This window comes from Mobula birostris, chromosome 13 (assembly GCF_030028105.1).
Source record: "Mobula birostris isolate sMobBir1 chromosome 13, sMobBir1.hap1, whole genome shotgun sequence".
Lineage (NCBI taxonomy): Eukaryota > Metazoa > Chordata > Chondrichthyes > Myliobatiformes > Myliobatidae > Mobula > Mobula birostris.
The window spans coordinates 85,741,326-85,764,005 of NC_092382.1; the positions used below are offsets into that span (position 1 = coordinate 85,741,326).

At 49.8% G+C, this 22,680-nt stretch overlaps 2 protein-coding genes across 2 annotated transcripts in view; both read right to left on the bottom strand.

The window, feature by feature from the left end:
• The window catches only part of LOC140207094 (uncharacterized), a gene marked incomplete at its 5' end in the record, with an annotated part of 147,755 nt that overhangs the window by 118,211 nt on the left and 6,864 nt on the right, over positions 1 to 22,680 (bottom strand). The window lies entirely within an intron of this gene.
• On the bottom strand, positions 6,706 to 15,244 carry LOC140207723 (protein NLRC3-like). The gene is made up of 7 exons (XM_072276279.1): positions 15,137 to 15,244; positions 11,078 to 11,254; positions 10,929 to 11,013; positions 8,234 to 9,989; positions 7,280 to 7,366; positions 6,958 to 7,125; positions 6,706 to 6,793 (listed from the first exon to the last, which is right to left on the bottom strand). The coding sequence occupies exons 1-7, from the start codon at positions 15,227 to 15,229 to the stop codon at positions 6,706 to 6,708; spliced, it is 2,454 nt and encodes an 817-aa protein (XP_072132380.1). The 5' UTR covers positions 15,230 to 15,244.

The following is a 22,680-nucleotide window of genomic DNA, read 5'->3' on the forward strand; positions in this document are numbered from 1 at the left end:
CAGTCGCGTACATGCGCACACCAGCGACTGTCCGCCCTTTCCCACTGGGAGACTCAAGACCGCTGCGGAGACCCAGTGTTTTCTGTTGCCCCAGAAGAAGTCCACTGACTTCCTCTGCATTCTCGCGACAGAGGGGGCAGGAGGGGACAAGATAACCATCCGGTACCACAACATGGAGGCCACCAGCTGGTTTATGACCACCACCGTGCCTTGATAGGAAAGCACGCTGCGAAGGCCTGACCAGCACCCCAGCCGGTCCATGACTTTCATCTCCAGGCCCGGCCAGTTCGCCTGCCAGGTCCCCCCAGAAGGACTCAGGTAGGCTCCGAGATAGAGAAGACGACTGGTGCTCCACTCAAAAGCTCTCATCTCCTTCAGCAGTGAGTCCACCTGCCATTGGCCCACTAAGAGTCCAGAACATTTCTCCCAGTTTATCCGAGCGGAGGATGCTGCCGAGAAAACTTCTTGGCGGTCGCGCATCCTCCGCAGGTCATTGGGATCTGTCATCATGAGGAGTACCTTATCGGCGTAGGCCGGGAGGATGACCTCCATGTCCGGTTCACGCAGAACCAGACCTGTCAGCCTTCGCCGAAGAAGGCTAAGGAATGGCTCGACACAGATCGCATACAACTGACCGGACATGGGTCACCACTGACATACTCCTCTTCTGAAGGGAATGGGTGCTGTCAGTGATCCGTTAATCTTAACAAGGCACTCTGCAGCAGAGTATAGGAGCTGAACTCGGGCCACTAAGTGTGGCCCAAGCCCAAAAGCCTGCAGACTGCCCACCAGGAAACTGTGGTCTACCCGGTCAAGCGCCTTTTCCTGGGCAAGAGAAAGAAACGCTGCTGGGGACCCAGTCTTCTGGAGCAGCTGGATCAGATCCGTACTAGGTGGACATTGTCCCGTATGGAGCGACCGGGGGCTGTGTAAGATTGGTCAGGATGTATCACCTGTCTCATTACTGAACCAAGACGGTTGGCTATTGCCCAGGTGAAGATCTTGTAATCCGCACACAAGAGGGAGACCAGCCGCCAGTTCTTTAGCAGGCGGAGGTCTCCCTTCTTGGGCAGTAGAACCACGACAGCTCTCCGCCATGAGAGGGGCATTTCCCCGGTGACCAGCCTCTCCCCCAAGACAAGCCTGTAATCAACCCCAAGAATATCCCAGAAAGCCTGATAAAACTCCGCACTCAGTCCATCTAAGCCAGGGGACTTACACCTCCAGAGTGGCCGTCTCCGGAGCGTTAGATAGCCCCTCCAGAGTCAGGGGAGCGTCCAGATGCACTGCGTCCTCTGGGCTGACCTTAGGGAAATCTTTCCATTCCTCATTGCACACCTCTGCATTTGACGGATCTGGCGAGAATAAGGACTGATAGAATGAGCGGACTTCAATGTTAATTCCGTCAGGGTCCGTGATGGAGGAGCCATTAGCAGCCAGCAACTCCACTAACTGCTTTTGAACTCCCCAGCACTTCTCCAACAAGTAGAAGAAGGGTGAGCCACGGTCCAAACCTTGCAGCATTTGGATCCGCGACCTCACGTACGCACCTCGGGACTGCTGGAGCTGCAGATTCCTTAGTGCATCCTTCTTCTCCTGGTATTCCTGCCACAGCTGTTGGTCTCCAGTGGTCGGACCAAGACAGGATTGCAGGTCATGTAACATTCTCTCAAGCCGCTCAATCTCAGCGCCCTGCCTCTTTGACGACCCCCTAGTGCACTCCCGATATAAATTCCAGATGTGGGCTTTGCCCACATCCCACCACAGCCGTAGGGACCAGAACTCTCTCCGTATTTCTCTCCAGGTGACCCAGAACGCTCGGAGAGAATCCCGGAATCGGCTGTCCTCCAGCAGGCAGTTGTTAAAATGCCAGTACTTGGATCCCACCCGAGGGTGCAGAGGAGTAAATTCCATCCACACAAGGTGATGATCCGAGCACAACGCTGGCCGCATGGAGGACGCCGACACGCGAGGGATGTAAGCCAGAGAGATATGCAGGCGGTCTATCTGGGACCCTCCCTCTCTAGATCTTCTCGAGAAGGCACTAGAGTCGGGGTGAAGATTCCGCCAGCTGTCCACCAAGTCAAAGGAGCCGACTAGCTCCTTTAACTTTTTTGCCAATGCTGGGTCGCGTTGGAGGCCCGAGCAGTCCTCCACCTCGAGGGTACAGTTGAAATCTCCCCCGAGGATAACGCAGTCCCCAGGATCGATGGAATTCAGCAGAGTGGACAGCTGACAGAATAGGCGTGTCTGTATCACACCGCGCCTCAGAGCATACACATTGATAAAATGCAGGGGTGCACCATCCAGGCACACAGCCAGGTGGAGCAGATGGCCGGGCACAATATCTTGGACTCTTACGATTTCTGGCTGGAAGGTTGGGGCCAACAGGATCGCCACCCCGCTAGAGTTGGAGCTGAGGTGGCTCATGTAGACCCCGTCCTGCCACTCCAGGAGCCAAGCGGACTCCTCCCCCGGGATGGTATGGGTTTCCTGCAGGAAACTCACCGCATATCTTCCACCCCTGAGGACTGAGAGATTGTTATATCTGCTGAGAGAACCCCTGCTGCTGTTTACATTTAGACTAGCTATGGTGAGCTTCATGTCGGTAGTACACTAGGCCTCAGCACCAGTACCCTTCCCGGTGAGAGCGGAGGCGCCCTCTACCACACTGTCCCGAAAAAAAGTTGGAACATGTTTTTGCTCTCCAGGCCCGACTGGTGCCAGGGATATTCTGTGGCCCACCATCTCCCGAAGGAGCGAGGCTGCTTCTCACTCTGATGTCCCTCACCAGGTCATCCAGGAAGGATTTCAGTTGTTGCCTGTCATTCCCCGACACTGCATTCCTCTTCCCGTTCGCCTTCCGTCTGCGGATGACTCGCAGGGACTTCACCAGCCTCGGCATGCTAGACCAGCGAAGCGAGGATAGCTTCGGCCGATGCTTTGCACCCTCAGAGATTAGAGTGAACTCTCAGATTTGATTCACAGGTATCAATGGAGAATTCTCGGGAGGGGTGAGGATGTCCAACGTCTCACTATCAAAGGACTCTCCCTCCAATCCCTCACTGCAAATAGATCCCCCATCTTCCTCCCCGTGTGTTCCAATAGATGGCTGCAGTTGTAACCCACACTGTGCAGCGGGTACCTCACTCATACCTGCTCTCTCCACCGTCGCATCAGACTTATCCACAGTTATGACAGTGGAGGGATAATCCCCAGGGTCTCCCTGCAGGCTATTAGTTGATGGGGTCGGCCTGTACAGCCTCCCTAGGGGACAGGTATGAAGGGGACCGCAGCACCTCTTGTCCAAGGGATTCACTGGCAGCCTGAGAGAGCTTGGTCTCCTCCCCGCTCATATTATTCAATACACTTGCCTCCAGGGAGGTGTTTACTACTGAGTCCTGGGTGGAGGGCTCCAGGGCTGTCTCATTTGTGCAAACAGGGCTAGCACCAGTTTTCTCAACAACCACATCATCTACCACAGGACTGGTGGCTACATCTGGGAACACAGGTTTAGAAACAACCTCCACCCGGATTCCCACCCCTTCCTGGGACACCCCGCATCTACATTCCCTGCCCCCTTGGGGTAACATTCCCTTCTCCTCTTCACGCCGGAGGAGCACACAGGTGCAGGATTCACCGATGGGGCGGTACTCTCCGCTTCCATCGCCCTGTCCACCTGCGCACCTCCCCGAGCCTCCGGCTCCACTTCAGGGCAAATGGGCGTGAGCTCTGCGGTCTCGGGGGCGGAGTTCTTAGGGTGTTTGGACGACTTCTCGCTTTCTTGCCCCGCACAGGCTCCACCCCGACCCTCGCCTGAACTTCCCTGTGCGTAGCCTCAAGATCTCCCACCTGAACCACAGGGGCAGAAGCAAGGACTGAAAGAGACGTAGGAATAGGGACAGGGGTATGGGCAGTGTCCGGGGTAGGCGCAGGGACAGGTGTAGGAATAGGATCAGGGGCAGAGGTTGCTGGGGCACTGGTGCCCGAAGTGGACTCCCTCGGGTGTTAGGACAGTCCCTCCGAAGGCGCCCCACCTCCCCGCATGTATGGCACCGTGGGCGCTCAGAGTTGCAGTACACCTGATAGTCTGCCCCCTCGTGTCGGACAGTAAACCGGCCCTCAACGTCGTTCTCCCTTTCCACCTGCACGAATACCTGACGCCAAACAGAGATTACGGTACGTCTCTTAAATTTGTGTCTGATGGCCGTTATCTCTGACCTTACTTGTCCCAAGTGGGCTAGTGGGGGAAGCAGGTCCTCGTTGGGAATGAAAGGCTTGACGTCACCGAGTACGATGCGTTGCGTGGGAGCTGTCACCAGCTCCAACTGTAAAAGGATGTTTTCCACCGTGATCTCTCCGCTAAGAGCCCGATGTACCAACTCATCATTCTGCAGATAAGACACTGCTTTCCCGAAGTCTTTCTCCGTGGCCAAAATACCACCTTTCCCCACCAGGTCCTCCATGGCCTCTGCACACTTTTCCAGAGGAGTTCCAGGACGTAAAATACATTGCACCCCGTGTTTTACTTTCACCGACCGAAACAGGGCGTTGTCCGAGGCTGGAGAGGCAGCGGTCTTTGCATAACTCCCCAACGGCCTGCGAGTCCCTGGAGACCGTTCCAGCATTTTGACTGTATGTCCGAATTGAGAAATATACGGCGGTGCCGGTTATAAATTCCTGGAGCGAGTAGAGTAACTGGAAGAAAAAGTTTGTACATGACAGTACCCCGCTGGCTCGGCGCCAGAAACTCCAACACCAGGAAAGTCTCCGTCGGTGCTGCAGAACTCCCAGGCCGTGAGAGGTCGAGACGTCTCAACAGATGCTTCGGCTCCTAAACTGGACGAGAATCGCGGCGATAAAGGTGGAATGACATTGTCCCGATGTTAGTGGGGGAACAACGGCATTTGTGTCCGGTTTTTAGAGCGAATCGGCTTCCTGGTGAGTTGCCAGCGGCCGCAGCTGGGAGCTACGCAGTTAGCAGCCACCAACAAACCCGGGGAGTGTGTGGTGAGATGGTGTGGAGGAAGCTTCACTCTGTGTCTGACCCCTTTTTTCCCCACACAATTCTTTTAGTACAAGTAGCGTGGTCTGCAATATTTACAAAACAGTGACTAACACAGCTGCTTCACTACAAATAGATAATGCACATGAAACCAAAATGTTCCCATCTCCATCACTGATGGCATTTACACCCCGTGGAGCCCAACGATCCCGGAACGCCTCTAAACTCACCGTGGATTGCGCGTGTTCCTTTTCAATATTTACCCGAGCACGAACATACCCACTAAACATTGCCAGGCTTTGGGATAGTGTGGAGCAGGATTCACTCTGTGTCTGATCCCGGGAATGTGTGACGGAATGGTGTGGAGGGAGATTCTCTCAGTGCTTGATCCGGACTGTTTGATGGGAGGGTGCGGAGGGTGCGCTCACACTGTGTCTGACCTCGGGGAGTGGAGGTTGGGTGGTGTGGAAGGAGATTTATCTCCGTGTTTTATCGGGGGACTGTGTGATGGGATGGTTTGGAGGAAGCTACAGTCTGTGTCTGACACAGGAATTTTGTAATGGCACAGGCCGGAGTGAGATATTCTATGTGTCTGACCCTGGGAGAGTATCATGGAATGGTGTGGAGGGAATTCTCTGTGTCTGACCCTGTGAGTGTGTGATCCGACAGTATGGAGGGAGCTGCACGTTGTGTTTGATCCCAGGAGTGTGTGATGGGACTGGTTAAAGGGAGCTTCACTCTGTGTTTGATCCGTGGACTGTGTGATGGGACAGTGTGGACGGAGCTACATTCTCTGTCTGATCCGGGGGGCCTGTGATGGGACGGTGCGACGGGAGCTTCACACCGTGACTGATCTGGAAGGTGTGTGATTTCGACTGCGTTGAAGGAGCTTCACTCTGTTACTGACTCCGGGAGTGTGTGATGGGATGCTGTGGAGGGAGTTTCACTCTGTGTCTGACACAAGAATTTTGTAATGAGACGAATCTTACTTAGATCTTATCAATGTCTGATCCTGGGAATGTATCATGGGATGGTGTGGAGGGAAATTTTTATGCCTGACCCTGTGACTGTGTAATCCAACGGTGAGGAGGGAACTTCACTGTGTCTTATCCGAGGAGTGTGTGAAGAACTGCATCGAGGGAGCTTCACTCTGTGTCTGGGCTTGGGTGTGTGTGTGTTGGGACAGTGTGGAGGGAGCTTCATTCTGTGTCTGACACAAGAATTTTGTAATGGGATGAATTGGAGATAGATTTTCTCAATGTCTGACTCTGGGAGGGTATCATGGGATGGTGTGGAGGAATTCTCTGTGTCTGACCCTGTAAATGTGAGGAGGGAGCTTCTGTCTGTGTCTTATCCAGGGAGTGTGTAAAGGGCAGCATCGAGGGAGCTTCACTCTGTTTCTGACCTGGGAGTGTGTGATGGGTCGGTGCGGAGGGAGCTTCTCTCGGTGATTGACCCCAGGGTGTTTGATGGGATGGTGTGGTGGTAGCTGCTCTCAGTTTCTGACCCAGGGACTATTTGATGGGTCGGTGACCGACCCTACGACACAGACCGTGACTGAAACCAGTTCGATTAGAACCGTCGGGAATTACACCTGGCGCACGGCCATTAACGGGAAGGGCGGGAGTTAAATGGGAGGGTGGGGAATCGGCCAAAAATGTTCCCATCCTTCGGGCGGGGAGGTTCACACATTCAGATGTTCACACGGACACTGTCAGTCCGGGTCTGGGCTCCAGAAGAGATCTCAGTTCCTTCCACTTGGTCTCACTGAACCGATTCCCCCTCAGCCTGAAACAGATGGAAGAATAAAGATGAAATAAACAGATTACACAACAGTGTCAGTAACAGTGGGCTGGGGTTAATGTTTCAACAACACTCACAGACAAATATCACCAGAAAACCCGCGGATCCGCTGATATTTTATCACATTGAACATTAACAAAATCACTCACTCGATCCAATCCAGACTCGGGAGGGTCAGTATGAGGTCTCGGAGAGCGGGGATAGATCGGTCTGTGAGCGAGTTCCATCCCAGGTCCAGCTCTGTCAGTGATGGGTTTATACTGAGAGCGGAGATGAGATCCTCGGCACCAGAATCTGTGAGACCGACACCCCCCAGCCTGGAAATGAGAAAGAGAGTGAGGGTGAAGGACACAGAGAGACAGGAGACGGTAGAAATCCCCAGTGTTTATCAACACAATTACTGGTCACGTTAATGTTCAGTGTCAGACACCCAGTGACTGTAAACACAATCTCCCACAGTCTGGTACTTACCCCAGTTTCTGTATTTTACGCTCCGGGTTCCTCAGAGCCGCGGACACCAGTTTCACTCCTGAATCTCTCAGTTTATTGTGCCCAATTCTAAACGCAAACAGACAAATTGATGAACAAAGTGATTCAAACCGTGGGTCTGAGGGAATTTCTCTCACTCGGATATTTCAGGAAACACTAAACCCTTCAGTAAATCACTGATCGGAGTTTCCATCGCTGTCAATGTCCCTCACTGCCCAGCTCCAGGGTATTCACCGAATGTCAGTAATGTAGTCTGTCGCTGTGACTTTGTGAACTCCACATATTCTGTCTCATTCCCCGATGGTTAGAAAAGTGTTCCTGACGTGAGAGGGTCGGAAGCGGCAAGGGTAAGAGAGATCCCACTGGAGGAAGGGGGATGGGGAAGAGAGATCCCACAGGAGGAAGAGGGATGGGGAAGAGAGATCCCACAGAAGGAAACCAATGGGAAAAGATAATCCTACAAGACGAGAGAATGCAGAAATAGATTGCAAGGGAGGGTGTGCCTGAACTGTGGAGAGGAAATGTGCCCATGGGTATCTGGTACTGAGCAAAGTCACACAGGTGGACTGATGGTGATAGCCACGCACGGAGAAGGGCAGGGGAGAACAATCTCACAATGGTATTTCTTTTCTTCTCACTGGTACAGTCCCCTGACGGTCTCTTGTCCCTCACCGGGAAGTGTGTGTGAATCTCTGACCCACCTGCTGCTGACAGTGTCAGTATCACTGAGAAGGAATATTGTCAATGGACGTGTCACAGGCAGCGAGAAACACGGCCATTCTTGTGATTTACTACTATTAAAGCAACGGCTGTTGTTCACGGGTCATTTGTCGCAATTCTTCACAATCAGATTTAATACAGTCTTACCCAAATTCCTTTACATTGAAACAACACAATGGAATAGTTTCACCGTTCAGAGTGAGAGATTCAAGTTACCTCAAAGCTTGGCACTTGTGCAGCCCTGGTCCCAGTCGCTGGATTCCTTCACACTGAATGTGGCAGCCAGCCAGGTTGAGGTGTTTTATTGTATCACAGAGTCCGATGACATGAGACAGGACCGCGCAGTCAATCGGGGTCAGTGTCATTCCACTGAATGAAAGTGTTTCCACTGATCCCAGCGTATCCTGAGCCAGTCCACGATTCTGAGACTCAAACAGGTAGTGCAATGTGTTCAGGAGGCTCCTTTTACCAGCTTCACACTCTGTGTTTCCAATCTGACGTTTAACCTCCTCCTTCACCCAGTCAATCACCTGGCAGGTTGTTTGATGAGGAAATGGACCCAGAAATTCCTCCAGACCCCGAGCTGTCATTGGGGAGGAGAGACCAGCAATAAAACGGAGAAATACCTCAAATCGCCCATCAGTCGTGTTGCGGGCTTCAGTGAGGAATTTCAGGATACCCCTGGGATGTGGATCCAGGAATTGTGCGACTGCAGCTACAAACTCTTGGATGGTGAGGTGTGGGAATGTGTACACCACGCTCCGGGCAGAATCCTCTCTCTCCAAAAGCTCCATCAGTAATCCGGACAGGAACTGGGAAGGATGCAGATTGTAGTTGATCATATCTACATCTGTAAACAGAATCTTCTTCTCGGACACTCCTCTGAAGGCCATCTGACCGACCCTGAGTAACACATCACGGGGGTTTTCAGTCTCACGGCCGTGGTTTTTCAGGATGTTGTAAGTATAGTAGGAGTACAGTTGGGTGATGGTCTTGGGAACTCGCTGCGGGTCCCTGACTCTTTGTGTGAAGAAGGGGCCCAGTGCCTGAGCGAGGACACAGCAGTAGGAGGGGTTGCAGCTCATGGTGTACAAGATCTCGTTCTTCTTCACGTGTTTGAAAACAGCTGCTGCCACCGTCTCATCTTCAAAATGTTTGATGAAATATTCCTTCCGTTCCTCACCAACAAATCCTAGGATTTCAGCCCGGACACTGATGTCTGCCTTTTCCAATAAATGTAATGCTGTGGGTCGGGTGGTCACCAGCACTGAACACCCTGGGAGCAGCTTGTGCTGGATTAAACTGTACACAATGTCCGACACCCTGCATTTGAATTCAGGATTTGGGCAGACATTCTGTGATTCTGTGTCTCTCTGACTGTCAGCAAAATTGATCCTGTCCTTGAATTCATCCAAACCATCGAATATAAACAACAATCCTTCTGGGTTCTTCCAGACCTCTCTCAAGGAATTCCCAAAGTAAGGATACTGATCCAGAATCAGTTCCCTCAGGTTTATTCTGCAGTTTATGGAGTTTAAATCCCGGAATTTGAAACTAAAGACAAACTGGAATAGTTGGTATATTTTCCCCGTGGCCCAGTCATATACAATCTTTTGTACCAGTGTTGTTTTCCCGATCCCCGGGACTCCGGCCACTGCTGCAGAAATCCCGGATTTGTTTCCAAAGAAAGAGCTTTTCAATTTTTGAACAAAGCTCCTCTTGAATAACTGATCAATCCAGATTTTTTCCAGCTTTCCGCGGAGATGTTTTTCTCTCCACTCCTCGTGGTCTCTGCCTCTTGCCAGCAGCTCATGTTCCACCAGGGTCTGATCTCGAACAGTAGAAATGACCGTGAGCTCAACGTATCGATCAACCAGCTGGAAAATCTTCACCTTGTCCTGCGTCAGTATCGTGTTCACTCTCAGTTTCTCTGTTTGCCCGTGCAGAATTTCCATGTGCTTCCATCGAACATCTTGGGACAGACAGAAAAAGATCGTCAATGTCTGATTTGATGAAGAGCACTGAACATAGCTGCCTTAACAAGAAAAATGTTCAAGACATTGTTTGGGTGAAATAGGGAGCTCAGAGATAAGAGTGTCTGGAAGTGAACGATGGCCCAGAAACATTTCTGATCTGATTCAGATATGTAGTTAAAGGCTCCCCCTCCCCTCTGTTCATAATTTTCAGATGGTCCAGCGAGCACCAAGTGCACAAGTGATTCTGGAGAGGAGAGTGTTGTGTGGGGCGGTGGTTTCACTGCTTTCACTGCTCAGCTTCTGCTCAACTGTGCAACACCGCAGGGGGGGTAACAGTGGAGGGGAGGAACAATTTACTTGCTCAACTCTTTTTACTTTTCTCACAATGGGCCTGATGCTCTTGACACGCCTTTAGGTTTAAGCTGTCAATACTGACCCACAGAAAAGGAACATAATCTTGGTTTCCATTTCCAGTCTGAGCCAGTCACGGTGTAACATCCTTGAACCGAGGAGCTGGTACGTGAACTCGGGCAATTCCCTGATGTCCGCAGAGGAATAACATCAAATCTCGGCCCCACTTTAGTTCTGAGCAGTGTTACTTCCCTTGCTGGCGTTGGATGTGTCCAATCGGAACAGTTTGGATTCAGTTTTGTCAAATCTCGGGATATTCGACATTAGTGAAAGGGGAGCGCTGAGGCTTCCTCTCTGACCAACTATAATGTCTGCTATAAAACTCATAGAGGCCTCTGGGTGCACAGCCCGAGACCTGGAAGGTGCCGGGCTTTGTAGCAGATACAAATGGTTTCCTGTCCTGCAGCCAGAGCAACAAAAAACCTGCCTCCTAGATTCTGACAGTCTCTAAACAAGCCTCAAGAGACAGGTATTCAGACTCTCAGAGTGAAATAAAGATTTGAGATTTTCGTTCCATCGCTTACCTTTCAGATGCGTGGGCACTTCACATAAATCTTGGTCAGTGTCCATGTAGGCGAACCTGTTCAAACAGATTAACCTGCATGAAGTCTGTTCTGTGTAATACTGTAAATTCATCAGCATTTACATCTGTAACACATAGTGTATTGTTCACCGTACCACGTTCCCGTATTTCATTCAATATCCTGCTCAGCTTCGGTAAATGGTGATGTAGTTTCACAAAGGATGCCCACATCACCCTCCGGGCCCCGGAGCCCTTCTCCATCACCAGATCCAGGAGGAGTTTGGATGCGCCCGCTTGGTTTCCCTTCTCCGCGAGCTCAGTCACACTCTGTAATGAACAACGGGGAATCTATTGAAGAGCGGAGGGATGGGTACAAATCTACCCTGAACATGGACTGACCCAGAACATTCTGCTCGCCGCATATCACTAACTGCCATTGAAGTGTTCACAGCGGGGGAGAAATTTTTAAAGAAGCGAGTGGGATCAGTCTAGACTTCCGGCATGCCACAGATTGTGGGGTAATTATCAAATTGGCAAGGTTTAAGCGGAGCAGACATAGTGTGAGTGAGCCAGAGATAGAGTGGGGAGTTGAGTCTTTGTGCCAGAGGGGGAGAGGCGAGACTGTAGGTAGATTTTTGGCAATATTTTACCGCTTTTTCATGGTTAGAACAGCAGGAATGCCAGGCAGGATCATGGAATGCTCTTCCTACGGGGTGTGGCAAGGATAGGGAGACCTCCATTGTCTCTGACAACTGCACCTTCAGGAAGTGCACCCAGTTGCAGCTTCTTACAGACTGTGCTAAGGAATTGGAGCTGGAGCTGGATGAGCCCAGGGTAATTCAGGAGACTGAGAGGTTGACTGACAGGCTCTACAGGGAGGGAGCTATACACAAGGCGCAGGACACAGGTAACTGGGTGACGTCAGGACTGGTAAAGGGGATAGGAAGCCACTGCAGGTAACTCCTCTGTAACAGGTATATGGCTTTCTGTTTCCGGGTACGGCCTAGCAGAGGAAAACCACTGCGATTATGCCTTTGACACTGAGTTTGCTGTTGTGACTCAAAAGGGGTGAGAAGAATGAGCTGCGCTGACAGGGGGAATTTAATGATTAAGAGGACACACTGGAGATCCTGTTGATGAGAACAAGATTTCTGGATGGTGTGTTGTCACAGCCAGCGATATCTCGCATCGAGTCTGAAACTTTCTTAACGACACGGCGAGCAGCCGGCGGTCGTGCTCCACGTGGTCCATGACAAGAGTAGGAAGTGTGATGAGGTCCTGCAAAGTGAGTACATGGAGTTAGATGCTAAGCTGAAGTGCAGGACTTCCAGGGTTGTGTTATCAGTATTGCTACCTGTACCACATGCTAGTGAGGCCTGAAACAGGATGATAATACAGTCTACGTGTGGCTGATGAAATGGTGCATGATCGAGGGCTTGAGATGTTTGAATGATTGGGCTCTCTTCCAAGTAATGTGGGACCTGGACAGACATAATCGTTTTGCACCCGAACTGGAGGGGGACTGATACCCTTGCGGGAAGGGTTGTTAGCGCTCCATTGGGAGACGATAAACTTGAGTTGCGGGGTGGGGAGGAGGGGTAAGGTGAAGAACCAGAGTGGATAATGGAATGGTTGTGTGGGAAAGATGTTGTTAAGCCGACGTACAAGGTCAGCAAACTACAGGATGAATTAGGTGAAACTAATGTTCCGAGTTGTGTATTATTTCAATGCAAGGAGTATTGTGGGAAAGGCAGCTGAGTTTAGAGCATGGATCAGCACATTGAGTTACAGCATTGTAGCCATTAATGTAATTTTGGTTGCAGGAGGTGCAGGACCGGCAGCTCAGCATTCCAGGGTTCCGTTGTGTTAGACACGATTCGATAGAGCGGGAGGGATTTCAAATGGAGAGTGGCATAACTCGTCAGGAAAAAATGCTCCTGCATTGCTCAGACAGGACAAATTGGATAGCTGGTCCACTGAGACCACATGGGTGAAACTACGGATTAAGAAAGGGATGACCACGTTAGTGGGACGATATTACAGAGCACCCAAGGGTCAATGGGATTTAGATGAACAAATATGTAGAGATATCACAGAAACAAGAAACAAAAGGTTCTGATGGTAGATAATTTTAACTTTCCATTTAGTGACTGGCACACCCATATTTTAAAGGACTGGATGGGATAGTGTATGACAAATGTTTTCAAGTTTCTGGGATCAATATATTGAGATCACAACTATAGACAGTGCATACAAGAATTCTATTAGGGAACAGGACATCGCGGGTAGCAGAGGTGTGTGCAGCGGAACATTTTGCATCTGGTGATCATAATGCCATTACTTTAAAGATCATTATAGAAAAGGATAGGTCTGGTCCGGTTAAGATTCTAAATTGCAGAAAGGCCAATTTTTATGGTATCAGAAAGAATCAGACGAAAGTGGATGGGGACATGTTGTTTTCTGGTACAGTTGTTCTTGGTAAGTGCGAGGCCTCCAAAACTGAGATCTAGGTGTCCTTGTTCATCAGTCACTGAAAGTAAGCATGCAGGTACAGCAGGCAGTGAAGAAAGCTAATGGCATATTGGCTTTCATAGCAAGGGGAGTTGAGTATAGGAGCAAAGAGGTCCTTCCTCAGTTGTACGGGGCCCTGGTGAGACCACATCTGGAGTATTGTGCGCAGTTTTGTTCTCCAAATTTGAGAAAGGACATTCTTGCTATTGAGTGAGTACAGCGGAGGTTCACGAGGTTAATTCCCGGGATTGCGGGACTGTCATATGTTGAAAGATTGGAGCGACTGGGCTTGTATACACTGGAATTCAGCAGGATAAGAGGGGATGATAGGGCATCTGATTGAAACATATAAGATTATTAAGGGATTGGACACGCTAGAGGCAGGAAACATGTTCCCGATGTTGGGGGAATCCAGAACCAGAGGCCACAATTGAAGAATAAGGGATAGGCCATTTAAAACCGAGTTGAGGAAAAACTTTTTCACCCAGAGAGTTGTGGATCTGTGGAATGCTCTGCCTCAGAAGGCAGTGGAGGCCAATTCTCTGGATGCTTTCAAGAAAGAGTTAGATAAAACTCTTAATGATAGCGGATTCAAGGGATATGGAGTGAAGGCAGGAACGGGTTACTGATTGTGAATGATCAGCCATGATCACAGTGAGTGGTGGTGCTGGCTCGAAAGGCCGAATGGCCTGCTCCTGCACCTATTGTCTATTGTCGGGATATTGATCAAAAAAGGGTCAGCAGTTCAAATGAGAGACGATAGCCAGTGTTGCCTGGTCAAGTGAAAATGGAGTTGAAGGTAGACTCGAGAAATGAGCTGAGAAATAAGCCACTATATATTTGATCTGTGGGATACCTGGGGTCATCAAGAGAATACAAACTGATGAATGGACATTAAGATCGAGCATTGGGAACATGATGTGATGGCAGACAGTGTGGTGTAAAGTAGTTCCCTGTCCACTTGCAATGTCCGTCAAGTGTCACATCACTAAAGCTGTCAACTGTCAATCATTGTCTGTATCCTAACGGGTCTACAAATGTAAACACGAGCAATTCTGCAGATGCTGGAAATTCAAGCAACACATATCAAAGTTGCTGGTGAACGCAGCAGGCCAGGCAGCATCTCTAGGAAGAGGTACAGTCGACGTTTCGGGCTGAGACCCTTCGTCAGGACTAACTGAAGGAAGAGCTAGTAAGAGATTTGAAAGTGGGAGGGGGAGGGGGAGATGTAAAGTGATAGGAGAAGACAGGAGGGTGGGGGGGATGGAGCCAAGAGCTGGACCGGTGATTGGCAAAAGCGATATGAGAGGATCATGGGACAGGAGGCCCAGGCAGAAAGAAAAGGGGGAGGGGGGAAAACCCAGAGGATGGGCAAGGGGTATAGTCAGAGGGACCGAGGGAGAAAAAGGAGAGAGAGAGAGAAAGCACGTCTTCCTAGAGATGCTGCCTGGCCTGCTGCGTTCACCAGCAACTTTGATGTGTGTTGCTTGGATCTAAAAATGAACGTGTCCAGAAAATTAGGGACAGGCTTGTATTGCTGAATAAAGTTTCATGGTTTCTGCAAGCGAAAGCTCTATTCTTGATGTTGACCACAAGCATCTCAGGATTTTCATAGCCCAGAGTTGCCGTTGCACCGGCTCTGTCAGTCTGTAATAGATTCAGTAGAATCTACACTCAGTCTATGTTCCTTCCACTTACCTGATACTCTCGCCCAGTGAAGTGATCTTCGCCCATTAACATGAAGCTGATTCCCTCCACACCCTCCTCAATCGCCTGCTCCAGTCGCTCCATGTAGAATCTCGTCAACCGGAACAGGTGGTGATCCTCACAATGTGACAGGAAGGCGGAGAATGCGGAGTTCAGGTCTGTAGTCAGTCACAGATCATAAAATAGTAGAGTGTACCATGCGTATGGGACACGATGCCAACTTAAACCCATCCCATCTTCAGGAACATGGTCAATATCCCTCCATTCTCGGCCTACTCATGAGTTGAAACATCTCTCAGATGCTCTGGGTATCTGTTTCCAGTCCCTCCCTAGGCAGCACATTCCAGCCACCAATCACTGTCTGTGGAAAACATGCGTCCTAAATCCCCTTTCAACTTTATCCTCTAACTTTAAACCTATTCCCTCTGGTATTTGTGATGAAACCCGTCTGCACCCTCTCCAGACCGCTCACATCATTCTCATGGTGTGGTTACCAGATTTGTCCACAATACTGAAATTGTCTCTTAACCAACGTTCATCCAGTTACAGCCCAACTTTTACAAATACCTCAACTCATCGCTACTAATTGTGTTGCCACTTTCAGGGAGCTGTGCACTTGCATCACAAGACCCGTCCGTACATCATTCTTATTCACTGTGCACATCGGCCGCCAACTTGACCTCTCAGAGTGCAGCCGCTCCCATTTGCCCGAATTAACTGTACCTGGAGACTCTCCGCTCGTATTTCTGATTGGATGCTGAACAATTTCACAACAGTCCCAAATTTACTCAACTCCGCCAATTCTGTAAATCGACAAATCAGCCCACCCATGTGGTTTTACAAAGTACATCATTTTGAACAATACATAGTTTATTATTAATTTATTTACATCACACACGACGCATGGCAAGACAGTGATCTTTGAGGACACTACCGGTCACAGACCTTCAGCCAGAATAACGCTCCTGCAGTCCTGAGTCTATTTTATGAGCCCAAGACAACTTTGAAATCAATGTACAAATTCTCTGATTAAGATTCCTCAAGCCGAAACGTCGATAGTTAATTTCTCTCTATAGATGCTACTTGACCTGCTGAGCTCCTCCAGCACTTTGTGCCGTGCCTTCTCTACTTAACATTTTGTTTTACTTTACTCCTATTCGCCAAGGATATTTCATTTCTTCGGTAGCCACCACGCTCCCCTCCCGCCCCGCCAGAAACCCTGTTTAAAATTTCTCCTTTTCACTGTCTCCCGCACCCAGCCCATTCTCCCAAAATATAATGTTCTTTAACTCGGCCACAGAAAATAGACACCGGAAACTCCCCTCACCTCCACTGAGCAACAACTCGAAAATCCAGGGAGAATTCACCATTGTCCGTCCAAAAAAGAAAACAACATTTTTCCTCTCACTGGCTGTTGGAGGCATTTCCCACATCAGGATGCACGAAATACTGACAGAAATTCTGTCTGTTCCCTGGACTGTTACATTGCCCGGTGCTGTATTCCTGTCTGAATTTCGCCCATACCCACCTTAACCATATAACCATATAACAATTACAGCACGGAAATAGGCCATCTCGACCCTTCTAGTCCGTGAAGGACTCTTACTCTCACCGAGTCCCACCGACCTGCACTCAGTCCGTAACCCTCCATTCCCTTCCTGTCCATATATCTATCCAACTTAACATTAAACGACAATATCGAACCTGCCTCAACCACTTCTGCTGGAAGCTCGTTCCACACAGCCACCACTGTCTGAGTAAAGAAGTTCCCCCTCATGTTGCCCCTAAACTTTTCTCCCTTAACTCTCAACTCAGGAGCTCCTTCTCCTTTTACTCGGGTGAAGATTTGCCTGGTGAGCGGAGTGGTTCGACCATTCCCGTTGTTAGGTCCTGCGCTGAACCTGATGAATTGCTCCAGTGCTCAAGGTCGCTTTACCAAGAGGATCAATGACCCCCGTTTGATGTACTTTCTCTCTGCGCCTTTAGCGCCCAGGTTTATTCCTCTGAACTATCTACACCTGCATCATAAGGACAGAGTCTTCATGGGAAAGAGCCAGGTGAGCATACCTGTGTCCATTCTGACTCTAACTGACGTTGGTTGATGGTCGTTTCCTTGTCTGCAAGAATGCACCACCTGCTGGCGATGATCTGAATTACACAAATAAAGCAGAGTGAGTCAGTTGCTGTCCCCTTCAATTTTAAAACACTCCTGTAAGGTTGCTGCTCCGTCTCCTACATTCCAAGGAATAAAGACATTCCAGGGATTAAAGACATCCTCTCTCCAGATTGTGGCCATCCTTTCCTCAGAATAGAGGCCTTCTGGCCTTTACAACATGCTCGCAAATCTTCTCTGCACTCTTTCCACTTTAACCAAGTCTTTTCAAACATATAGCGTCTAGAACTATACTTTGTACTGTTAACACTGTCTCACCAACGACTTATACAACGGCCCCATAGCGGCTAACACAACTCTTTACAGTTCGAACGACCCGGCTTCCATTTCCGCCGCTGTCTGTAAGAGTTTGCAGGTTCTCACTGTGATCGCATGGGTTTTCTCCGAGTGATCCGGTTTTCCCCACAGTCTCAAGATGTACCGCTGGGCAGGTTAATTGGTCATTGTAAATTGTCCTGTGATAAGACTAGGATTAAATCTTGGGACTTAATGGGAAGCGCGGCTCGCTGTATCTCAATATTGAATAAATAAAATGATGTCCCAGCTTCTGCACTCAGTACCCAGACTGTTGAAGGACGATGTGATAAACACGTCTTCACCACCCCGTGTCGCCGCATTGAGCGAACTGTGCACTTATTCTCCTCGGTCCCTCTGTTCTCCGACAATCTCAGACCATGAGCTGCTTGTTGCCGCGAAGGTGAGGAACAGACTCAGTGGATTAAACCTGGTAGAGATGAAGCCAAAAGAACTGTGGATAGAAGTAAAGAGCATTATACAAGAGGTGGAGACAAAAAATATCACACCCTTGCTTTGAAGCAGGCGGCCATTGTTCTTAATTTTTAGGTTAACCTGTCAATCATGCAAACAGGTAACAGTAGCAACACACAAATCACCGGGGCCAGAAGTGACTTAAAAATAAAAACAAATATCTCCTTGATCGCTGTTCCAATGCACAGACAACTGGTTGTTTGAAAATAAAAAATCCGAAATAAATATCAGAAGCTGAATTATTCCCACCTTCATTCCCCGAGAGAGTGAGTTTCTGAGAGTGTGGATACGGTGTATCGTTTTGTTACAGATAGCCCCGCCCACCGCCCCACACGGAACTCTCGTAACCATGGCAACACACAATGCTGGAGGAACTCAGCAGGTCAGGCAGCTCTCTGGATGGGTGTAAATAGTCAACGTTGCGGACCGAGTCCCTTCATCAGGACTGGACTGGAAAGGGGAAGAGGGCAGATGATTGACTGATTTGGAAGGTGCGGCTTGTTATTCTGTGAGACTCGGTGCTCAGGGTCTGCGAACAAGCAGCTGCCTGTCCTGTCCGTGCACATTCCTCAGAACAGGGAGCGGCCTTTCCGCTGAAATCAAATCGAAGCCGTTCGACAAAACAATGTCATTCAAGCGTGAAGGAAGTTTAATATTGTAATTAACCCTTTCTGCCACAGGGAAGAGCGATAGAACCAGTGAAGCGATGTAAGGACATTACCCGGGGTTTCGAACCCGCAAAGTTACCAGTTACTTCGCTCCCCTGTTTGCTGCGAGCTTCCAGTATTTTGTTTTTATCTCAGACTCCTGTCATCTGTAGATGCGCTAAAAATAATTTTCAAGCTTCCTTCAAATAAATCAAACCGACGCATTCCGAAAAGCGACGTTTCGTAATATAACCGGGATTTGCCGGGATTCGCCCTGTCATTCTGAGTAGTTGCGTTTTAATGAGGGACAGAGAGATCGGTGACAGATCACTGCCCCGTGGGATTTCACATGTTGCTACTGGTGTGAAAGATGCCTTCAGCTCTCACTCAGTAGAAACTGCCCTGGAGAATATTTCTGGTTGACGGTAGCAACGTCGTTTCTCTTAATCCATTTGGACAATGATTGACCCGTTAACATGAACATGTCAGGACTGCCCTCTGCCACTAAATTCACTCCCGATCCCGATCAAAGCCGAGTTTCGCTGTGAACGCTGAATACTTGTACAGACTCATACACAACACTTACCTCTGATGCTGTAACCGGACGGCGTTCAGTGTGGTCCCGGGAAATCACAGACTGACTTCCCGGGTGACCGACAATGGTCCTGCACCGGTGTGCTCACCCTGTACGGAGAGTTGAGTCTGAGCTGCTGCTCCCGAGTCCGTCGGTCATTACAGATGGACAGGGCCGGGTGAGCCAGGGTAGAGCGGGACTGCCGCGGTCCGGGTCACACTAACTCTCACCGGCTCAGGACGGGTCCGACAGCGGGAGGAGGCGGGAGTGGGATCAATGTAGCAATGGAAAACAAACAGGCTGCGCTAACCATTCTGTCCGGATTTCCGTGTAAATCTCTCCTTTTTCTCTCATGCAACCAGTGGGGCGGAGTTTCTCTATTTAACACAGCGAGTCCCAGGCTGCCGATTTAATCCAGCCCGGGTTCTGGGAGGGTCTGAGTTCCGCCCTCTGTGCAAAGGGACTGCCCGGCGTAGGTATTGTTAAGGGGGACAGCCACAGGGGTGCTCTCTAGCCTCTGACTGCCGCTGCTCCCTCTCCTGACTGTTACCGTCTTATCTGCCTCCCGAGACCCCGGTGTGACTACCTGCCTCTAGCTGCTCCCTATCACCTCCTCACTCTCCCTGACCAGACGAAGGTCATCGGGCTGCATCTCCAGCTCTCTAACGCGGTCCCTCTGGAGCTGCTCCTGGTGCAGAAGTGGCCGTCCCGGAGGCTGGGAGTCTCCAGGACCTCCCACATTTGACACCGAGCTCAGAACGCCGGCCTCACACACATAATTTCTGTCAGCATTGTACACAAGTAACGTACCTCGCCTTGACCCCTTCCCTCCCAAGACCCGTTGAGCCAAAGCCTTCCTACTCTGTCTCGCTCCACTCTTTCGCCCGCTGTAGAAAGCTGTCTTCTTTTTAAACTCTTCTCGCTGTTCTCACTGGATGACCTCAATGAGGTTTTGCAGTCGTGCCCGTTCAAACCGCTGAAGAAATAACTAGCAAACCCCACTCTGTTGCGTCTGAAACAGCGGAACCCCCGAATATTGAGCTGCCAGTCCTGCCTCTCTGCAACCAAGTCTAACAGCTACAATGGGTTACCTGCCTTTGCTTCAATACTTCCTGCTTTGTAATTTACCAAACTCAGAACATTAGTCACAGCATGATTAACCTTTTGATTCATGACTTTGTCTGCGGTCTTAACAATATCTATTAAAGAAACTTGGATAAGTACATGGATGGGAGGGGGAAGGGGGCGTGTCAATGAGACTCGGCTGATTAAAAGCTCGACACAGAGACCGGGAATCGAGCAGAGTAAAACTCCTGGTGTGGGACAGGGAGACAGGGAATCATGCGCCGTAAAACACCTAACGTGAAATAGGGAGAGTGGGAATGGGAACCGTGTGCTGTGGATTTGTTCAGAGACTTGTGATGAGCCATGACTGGCATTCTTGGCACTGTGAGGGAATAAGTAGTTAGTCTAATAATTTTGACCAGTCACAGCACCTCTCTTCACTCATCCATGTCTCCTCGCCACGGATCTCCTTCACCCTGCTCTCTTCACCATCCCTCTCCCTCTCCCCGCATAAACCTTCCATAAGACCATAAGATATAGGAGTAGAAGTAGGCCATTCGGCCCATCAAGTCTGCTCCGCCATTCAATCATGGGCTGATCCAATTCTTCCAGTCATCCCCACTCCCCTGCTTTTACCCCATTCCCTTTGGATTATACATTTCCTGGATAATCCTCTCTACTCGCCACCCATCACACTCATCCCTCCTTTCTTGCCACCTCCTCATGCTCACCCCACCCTTCGCATCCCACAGCTTCACTAGTTCTACCTCAAGCCTGTCTCCTTAACCCTTCTCTCATTCCCACTCACCAGCCCTTTCTCGCTGCACAAAGTCGCTCACCCCTCCCTTCTCAAAAAAAGAAAGCTTCCTGCAACAGAAAATGCGACAAGTCGTACATAAAACACGGATTTATTGCGACCGGTGACTCGCACGCTCCAAGCCCCCTGTGTGTGGTATGTGGAGACAAGCTGTCCAATGAGGCAATGAAGCCCTCAAAACTGCTTCGGCACCTTGAGACCAAGCACCCTGCACTTAAAGACAAACCCTTTGAGTTTTTTGTGCGGAAAAAATGTGAGCAAGCAGGACAGGAGCAAGTGGGACAGAAGGAAGTGCTGAGAGCCACCACCTCCACAAATGCTGCCGCTCTGAGAGTGTCGTACTTAGTGGCTAGCCGGATTGCTAAGGCTAAAAAGCCTTTCACCGTTGGTGAAGAATTGATTCTGCCTGCTGCCAAGGTCATGTGCCGTGAACTGTTGGGAGAAGCTGCAGCTAACAAGATGGCACAGGTTTCTCTTTCAGCTACCGCAGATTCAAGGAGAATCGATGACATAGCGGAGGACATCGAAGCACAACTGTTGGAACGGCTTAACGAGTCACCATGGTATGCTATCCAGGTCGACGAGTCTACCGATGTCGACAACAAGGCAATACTGCTGGTTTATGTGCGATATATATTTCAAGACGATGTGCACGAGGATATGTTGTGTGCACTGCCGTTGCCAACTAACACAACTGGGGCAGAACTATTCAAGTCTTTGAATGACTGCATGTCAGGCTAACTGGACTGATCATTCTGTGTTGGAATATGCACAGACGGGGCTGCAGCTGTGACTGGGTGGCTGTCTGGTTTCACTACCCGAGTCAAAGAGGTTGCTCCTGAATGCCAGTCTACACACTGTATCATACACAGGTAAATGCTGGCTAGCCGAAAAATGTCACCTGATCTTAACAGCGTATTGAATGACCTTTTTGAAGTTGTCAATCACATCAAAGCAAAAGCCCTTAACTCGCGTCTGTTTGAGCAGCTTTGCGAGGAAATGGATGCAGGGCACAAACGCCTTCTCTTACACACTGAAGTCAGGTGGCTATCAAGGAGGAGAGCCCTGGCCAGGGTTTTTGAGTTAAGAGAGCCGCTACAGAGATTTCTTTCAGGAAAAAAGTCACCACTGGCAGCACACTTCAGTGACGAGGAGTGGAGAGCAAAACTCGCTTATCTGTGTGACGTCTTCAACCTACTCAATGAACTCAATTTGTCACTGCAGGGGAGAATGACAACTGCCTTCAAGTTGGCAGATAAAGTGTCTGCTTTCAAAGCCAAACTGGAACTGTGGGGACGGCGAGTGGACAGGGGCATATTTGACATGTTCCCAACATTAGCTGGGATTTTGGGAGAGACTGAGGCTGCACCGTCCCTCTCACAGTTGGTGCGCGATCACCTATCTTCGCTGGCGACAGAATTCGAGTGTTACTTCCCAACCGCAAATGACCCGAGACGTGCAAAGGAATGGGTCCGTGACCCATTTGTGAAT

What these genes read in the sequence shown, in the direction of transcription:
- LOC140207723 (XM_072276279.1), bottom strand. Translation starts at nt 15,229, where the DNA reads ATGGAGCGACTGGAGCAGGCGATTGAGGAGGGTGTGGAGGGAATCAGC. An exon ending in CACAAGTGCCAAGCTTTGAG is followed by an intron (nt 7,367 to 8,233) that starts GTAACTTGAATC and finishes GTTTGCGTTTAG; the next exon opens with AATTGGGCACAATAAACTGA. An exon ending in CCGAGTCTGGATTGGATCGA is followed by an intron (nt 6,794 to 6,957) that starts GTGAGTGATTTT and finishes CATCTGTTTCAG; the next exon opens with GCTGAGGGGGAATCGGTTCA.